The 7,380-nt window shown below is 47.3% G+C and overlaps 1 protein-coding gene across 1 annotated transcript in view; it reads right to left on the bottom strand.

The window, feature by feature from the left end:
- Window positions 1–325: 325 nt before the first annotated feature.
- The window catches only part of LOC124048249 (inactive phospholipase C-like protein 1), a 163,471-nt gene continuing 156,416 nt past the window's right edge, over window positions 326–7,380 (bottom strand). The window contains exons 7-10 of the mRNA XM_046368852.1: window positions 6,731–6,934; window positions 4,392–4,467; window positions 3,716–3,825; window positions 326–3,127 (exon numbers count right to left, since the gene is read on the bottom strand). Of these exons, the coding sequence (XP_046224808.1) occupies window positions 2,954–3,127; window positions 3,716–3,825; window positions 4,392–4,467; window positions 6,731–6,934 (564 nt within the window). The 3' untranslated portion in view covers window positions 326–2,953. The remainder of the gene's footprint in view (window positions 3,128–3,715; window positions 3,826–4,391; window positions 4,468–6,730; window positions 6,935–7,380) is intronic.

The following is a 7,380-nucleotide window of genomic DNA, read 5'->3' as shown; positions in this document are numbered from 1 at the left end:
AGGCAACCGGGAACTCGAGGTCAAACGAGGTCAAATCACGACGTTAGTGATCTTCAGGTCGGAAAGTTGGCACTCTAGAAAGATGCCAGTGTGTCCAACTTGAAATTTCATCCTAGTCGGAGCTGTTTTCCCCCAAAATAAACGAGTTCCCAGTTGTCTTGAACACAGCCATTGTTTTGAACACAGCAGCATAAGTCACACCATGGGGGGGTATTCTATTTTTATTAGAAAAATGTAACCAAATGTAACTTGCTAAATGGTCTTTAAGGGTTACAGAGAGTTACTATATTATAGTAAAGTAAAGAACTATGGCGTTGGACCAGAGTGTTGTTCGATCAGAGGTTTTATTTAAGATTTGTAGCTTTTCAACACAGCAAAAACATCAACACATCAGTCGAGCAGATTAGGCTAGACAGGAATCTTCTGCATTCTGTATCTGGGTCGTTCCATCTCAAGAGGTTTTAAATAAAAACATTACTATAGTAAGTACCTGTTATGTGCCAAATAAAGTATCAGGGTTGATGATTTCATATTAAATCAGTCACGAATCCCCATGTGACAGGGGGAATGGAAGATTGTTGTGAGGGGCATGTGAACGTAAGCTTTAAATTGTTAAAACATTTCTAACCAGGGCTATCTGTGGGTAAAAGGGTTGACGCGAAATCCTCCACCCACTCAGTTTCCCACCCCAAAACACTAGAAAATGGCCAAACAAGAGTAGATCCAGCTGCTTTCACACTATGATTTGACTATAAGATGGTCAATGTTTCTTTTGAAAAAGGAATAGTTTCACCATTTTGAAAACCCGAGTTCAGTTCAGGTAACAGGGTTGACCTTAAAATGAGGGACGGACGTAAATGAATCACATTAAATCAATAATAATCTTCAGAATCGACTTTGTCAAAGCAACAAAATAACTAGGACTTCAACAATGATGTTGAAAACTTGGCAGAAATGTTGGGTTTAAGTGGGTTCAAATCTTCCTAGCAGTAACTGAGGGTGCACGAAGGGACATGTCAAAACACTGAATTTTGGCACTTTGGCACGTTATTCCTTATAAAGATATTGAATTCTCCATGTGGTCTATATTAAAAGGGCACTTCATTTAATATAATAGACTTTTCAGATTCAATATTGGTGCACAATTTCTATATAAAATGCAAGAGGCTCTATTTTGGTGGAACGACTCATCTGTCGTTTTGTTCATAAATGCACATAAAGGGTTAACGCAGAGGCCGAGGCTTTAGAACTAGCACCTGTTCTATGATGAGGGCATGAGTTTTATTTAGCTAATAGCCTTTCTCATGCAGCATTCTATTATCCATCACTGTAGGGACGGTACATCACCTCCTACCCCAGGCTAGAACGGAATGTTTACCTGTGAGCCACAGGAGACCCCATTTAATGTCCCACACTCCATCAGAAGTGGGCAAAGCATAAAAACACACCGAGGTTAGTAGTCGCACCTAGTGGCGCCATTTTTGTAGTTCTTTGTCAGAGTAGCTGAGTGAGTTTTTTAAGCTGGGACAAACCCAGCACATACTTTCAGTCAACTCCTAGAGAAAGGGGCCCCTATACGTCCCTCATAGTAACACAGCCATGCCAATAATGTCCTCTAGTAGAGAAATACACATCTATCAATCAACCAAGCCTTTTTAACACAAACAATTAATCAATCAATTGTCCCTCAGCATGTCCTCTTGGACATGGGGGTCACCCTTCACTCCATCCCTGAATGAAAGCCCCCCGTTGTATCCACTACGAGAAGGGCTCTCATCAGCAGCGTTACATCAGTTCCTCCGAGGGATAAATTAGGTGGATGCATGTGGCGAAGGGGGAGAACTAGTCAGTTGTACAACTGAATGCCTTCAACTGAAATGTGTCTTCTGCATTTAACCCTACCCCTCAATCAGAGAGGTGCGAGGGTCTACCTTAATCGACATCCACGGCGCCCAGAGGCTTAACTGCCTTGCTCAGGGGCAGAAGGAAAGATTTTTACCTTGTCAGCTCGGGGATTCGATACAGCAACCTCTCAGTTACTGGCCCAACGCTCTGACCACTAGGCTACCTGGAGAGTCTTCAGGCGGGCAGACAACCCCGGCTAACAGAGTATAACAGGCGCTTGAGGTGTGCTTGTGAATTCCTGGAAAATGTAATTGACTCCTCCATAGACTCTCTGGGCTTCAAATGTTAGGAAGGAGAACGTAAACAGGTTCTTGAAACCACTGTGCTCAGAAATGGTGAGTTGAGCAAAATCCAAACATTAGGTTCAGTATACAGGGTCCATAAAGAAAATAACTTTAACATAGGGTAGCCTAGTGGTTAGAGCGTTGGACTAGTAACCGGAAGATTGCAAGTTCAAACCCCCGAGCTGACAAGGTACAAATCTGTCTTTCTCCCCCTGAACAGGCAGTTAACCCACTGTTCCTGGGCCGTCATTGAACATAAGAATTTGTTCTTAACTGACTTGCCTGGTTAAATAAAGATCAAATAAAAATAAAGGTCACCACCACTCTTCCTCACAGCAGAACAATGTTTTGTGTTCACAATCACAATTCCCTTTTAGGGAGAAACAAAAAAAACATTGAGAAAATGTTTTCATTTAGTCCGTGTTTTCCATCAGAAAGAAACTGAGAAAGTTATATTAAGTTCAAGTTCACATTGTTAAATAAGCACACGTGTTTTTTACGTAACGTAAGAACATTCATGTTTTGTTAAAAAGCCTCAGGACTGAAGAACACAAAGTGAGGGTGTCAAATTACTGCAACGATTCTTCAGTAGTCTTGCTACTTTATTCTGGATAAAGGGCTCTGGCCTCTATTCTCTACCATTCCACTCTCTCTCTGTCCCCACCCCCTCCCTCCCTCCCCGTAGTTTGGGATTTTGGGGGGTGTCACCATCTCTTCCACTCCATCCCTCCCTCCCCCTCCCTCTCTCTGGTAGGTTGGGTGTGTCAGATTCGTCCATTGCCATGGGTGCTGCCCCTCCTGCCGTGAGGGGTGTAGAGGAGGTCAGAGGGACCGCAGGAGGTGGTAGAGGTCAAGCCACAGGCTTCACAGGCCAGGGCCAACTGTCTCAGAGCATCCAGAGAGTCTGCCTTGGCACCATGCAGGAGATCACACTGACCCTGTAGAGGGAGTGATGGAGGGAGGGAGGTAGGGAGGGAGGGAGGGAAGGAAGGAGAGAGAGAGAGAGAGAGAGGGAGGGAGGGAGGGAGGGAGGGAGGGAGGGAGGGAGGGAGGGAGGGGGGAGAGAAAGAGTGATGGAAGGAGAGAGGGAGGGAGGGGAGGTAGGTAGGGAGGGAAGGAGAGAGAGGGAGCGATGGAGGGAGGGAAGGAGAGAGAGAGAGAGAGAGAGAGAGAGAGAGGGAGGGAGGGAGAGAGGGAGAGAGGGAGAGAGGGAGGGAGGGAGGGAAGGAGAGAGGGAGGGAGGGAGGTAGGTAGGGAGGGAAGGAGAGAGAGAGAGAGAGATAGAGAGAGAGAGGGATGGAAGGAGAGAGGGAGGGAGGTAGGTAGGGAGGGAAGGAGAGAGAGGGAGCGATGGAGGGAAGGAGAGAGAGGGAGCGATGGAGGGAGGGAAGGAGAGAGAGGGAGGGAGGGAAGGAGAGAGAGAGAGAGCGAAAGAGAGGGTGGGTGTTTATATAATATACAGCAGCGTAAATGTGTCCAAGACATTTTCCCCTTGGTGACAAAGTGTATTGTGCCTCCATGAGTACCTTGAGGACAGTGATGTTCCAGGTGAAACTCTCCAGGGCTTTACTATGCTTGCGCCCCTTCAGCCCCTCCTTCTCTCCCAGCCTGGGCAGCTCCTCGTGAAACTCCATTCCTGAGACGAGACAGGGACAGGTGAATGAGACAGAGACAAAATTAAGAGTCAGTGAGAGCTGAGGCTAGCGATAAGTAACAGAAAGACAATCCATATCATTCAATTTGAAAAAATGTTATTATATAATTTAGCTCAATTAAATGTCACAGTTTAACAGAGGATAAAAATAAATTCACTTTTTCCATTACTATCCTTTTGTCTCAAGCTCTTATGTGAGTAGTTTCTTTCCTTTTAAGGCTCATGATCTAGACCGACATCTGGGGTAGATATACGTTTATTAGTATGGTAAATCAAGACCAGCTATACTTTCCTCTCTCCATTTCTCCCATATAGGGCAATGCACTTGAGCCAGCATATCTCTTCTGACAGGGGTACACAATACAATATAAAAGATGGACCTCTTCAATCACACTTCAGTAGAACACTTAAGTTATTAGAAGTTACAAGTTAGTTATTATTATCACACTGCTAGATTCCTGAAGATAGGATCCAGGGTTTGTTATTACTGTGGCTGGTTAGACATTCATTTTATATTCCTCCATCTGTCCTCCATCCCCTCCTCTCACCAGCTCTCTGAACCTGTGCAATCCTCTCCTGCACAGCGTCTGCCTTCTCAATCAGCTGCTTCTGGGCTGAGATCATCTGGAAGGGACAGACAGACACTGGATGAGCGTCTGAACAGACAGACAGACAGACAGACAGACAGACAGACAGACAGACAGACAGACAGACAGACAGACAGACAGACAGACAGACAGACAGACAGACAGACAGACAGACAGACAGACAGACAGACAGACAGACAGACAGACAGACAGACAGAGGCAGACAGACAAGATGAGCCTCTGGACAGACAGACAGACAGACAGGCAGGTAAGCAGACAGACACTGGATGAGCGTCTGGACAGACAGACAGGCAGACAGACAAGATGAGCCTCTGGACAGACAGACAGACAGACAGACAGACAGACAGACAGACAGACAGACAGACAGACAGACAGACAGACAGACAGACAGACAGACAGACAGACAGACAGACAGACAAGATGAGCCTCTGGACAGACAGACAGGCAGACAGACAAGATGAGCCTCTGGACAGACAGACAGACAGACAGACAGACAGACAGACAGACAGACAGACAGACAGACAGACAGACAGACAGACAGGCAGGCAGGCAGGCAGGCAGGCAGGCAGGCAGGCAGGCAGACAGACAAAATGAGCCTCTGGACGGACAGACAGACAGGCAGGTAAGCAGACAGACCAGATGAGCATCTGGACAGACAGACAGACAAGATGAGCATCTGGACAGACAGACAGACAAATACATTGAGTAACTAATTTCATTCTCAATAGATGAAAATTGTTTTCTTGCTGTTTGAGGTGAAGAAAACATTACTTTGAGAAGCTCCACAGCTCTTTAGTGGTGGTGCGTTAAGCCAATCAGAAATAGTATCAGATCCTCAAATGGGCACATTTCTATACCTACATTTGCATACAGACCAGGTAGCCTATAGGTCTACTACTATGTGTGCAGGCCAGGTAGCCTAAGGTCTACTACTATGTGTGCAGACCAGGTAGCCTATAGGTCTACTACTATGTGTGCAGACCAGGTAGCCTATAGGTCTACTACTATGTGTGCAGACCAGGTAGCCTATAGGTCTACTACTATGTGTGCACGCCAGGTAGCCTATAGGTCTACTACTATGTGTGCAGACCAGGTAGCCTATAGGTCTACTACTATGTGTGCAGGCCAGGTAGCCTAAAGATCTACTACTATGTGTGCAGACCAGGTAGCCTATAGGTCTACTACTATGTGTGCAGGCCAGGTAGCCTATAGGTCTACTACTATGTGTGCAGACCAGGTAGCCTATAGGTCTACTACTATGTGTGCAGACCAGGTAGCCTATAGGTCTACTACTATGTGTGCAGGCCAGGTAGCCTATAGGTCTACTACTATGTGTGCAGACCAGGTAGCCTATAGGTCTACTACTATGTGTGCAGGCCAGGTAGCCTATAGGTCTACTACTATGTGTGCAGACCAGGTAGCCTATAGGTCTACTACTATGTGTGCAGACCAGGTAGCCTATAGGTCTACTACTATGTGTGCAGGCCAGGTAGCCTATAGGTCTACTACTATGTGTGCAGACCAGGTAGCCTATAGGTCTACTACTATGTGTGCAGACCAGGTAGCCTATAGGTCTACTACTATGTGTGCAGGCCAGGTAGCCTATAAGTCTACTACTATGTGTGCAGACCAGGTAGCCTATAGGTCTACTACTCTGTGTGCAGACCTCGGTCTGTCCTCTCACCCCTCTCTGTCCTCTCTCTGTCTACTCGCCCTGTCTCTGTGTCCTCTCTCTGCAGACCAGGTAGCCTATCTGTCTACTACTCTGTCCTCTCTGCAGGCCTGTCCTCTCACCCCTATAAGTCTACTACTATGTGTGCAGACCAGGTAGCCTCTCTGTCTACTACTCTGTCCTCTGCCCTGCAGACCAGTCCTCTCTCTGTAGCCCCTCTCTGGTCTACTACTCTGTGCCCTCTCTCTGCAGACCAGGTAGCCTATAGGTCTCTCTGTCCTCTCTCTGTCCTCTCACCCTCTCTCTGTCCTCTCGCCCTGTCTCTGTCCTCTCACCCTCTCTCTGTCCTCTCTCTGTCCTCTCGCCCTGTCTCTGTCCTCTCACCCTCTCTCTGTCCTCTCTCTGTCCTCTCGCCCTCTCTCTGTCCTCTCGCCCTCTCTCTGTCCTCTCGCCCTCTCTCTGTCTTCTCTCTGTCCTCTCTCTGTCCTCTCTCTGTCCTCTGTCTCAATTATATCTCTCTCCTAGTCATCTCTCCAGTTATGGGAGGAAACACAGCTGGAGAGGAGCAGGTGGGCTTGACACCACTCTCTCCCCATGCGTTCCCTACCATATCATAGTGGCTCAGTAGTTTGCGCGTGGTGTCAGTGATGCTTCCCAGGGCCTCCAAGTGGGGGTAGCCATCCTTCAGGGTCATGCTGGCCCCCGGAGGGCCCTCTGGGGTCTGAAGCCGCGTGGCCAGGGTCTGGATGCACTGCTTCAGCTTGGCCACTGGGGGGAGCCCACAATGCTCCTTGAAAGTCATACTGGCCCTCTGGGGGGGACAGAGACAGAGAGACAGAAGAGGTCAGATGCAGGGTATTATAGGTATATGCGGTGAGGTGTTTTTTTCTATCCATGTGACCTGAAAAAGTCCAGACTAAGAGAGGATAGGAAATCACAGCATCAGATAAGGTATAAACCCAGACCACACATACAGTATACATCAAGTCAAGCACAGATTATAACACCTCTTATTGTCTGTGAGAATGTCAGGCCAATCTCTGGTCAGGTCCAGGTCATTCTAAATCAGGTAACGAGGCACTTGGGTGAGCCCCTTAATACCTAGGCTAGGGTCACCGAGGAGAGTAGACATGAAAGCATCCATGCTCAACATTTACTGTACTAGCTAATGTGTTTGGAAGGGAGAGAGGAAGGGAGGGAACTTACTGGGCTTTCTCAGAGGTCTCTACTGAGAGATCAGACACACTGCCAAAACAC

Source organism: Oncorhynchus gorbuscha, linkage group LG01 (assembly GCF_021184085.1).
Source record: "Oncorhynchus gorbuscha isolate QuinsamMale2020 ecotype Even-year linkage group LG01, OgorEven_v1.0, whole genome shotgun sequence".
Lineage (NCBI taxonomy): Eukaryota > Metazoa > Chordata > Actinopteri > Salmoniformes > Salmonidae > Oncorhynchus > Oncorhynchus gorbuscha.
Note: the sequence above shows the minus strand (reverse complement) of the source record. Positions and strands in the feature narration are given on the sequence as shown.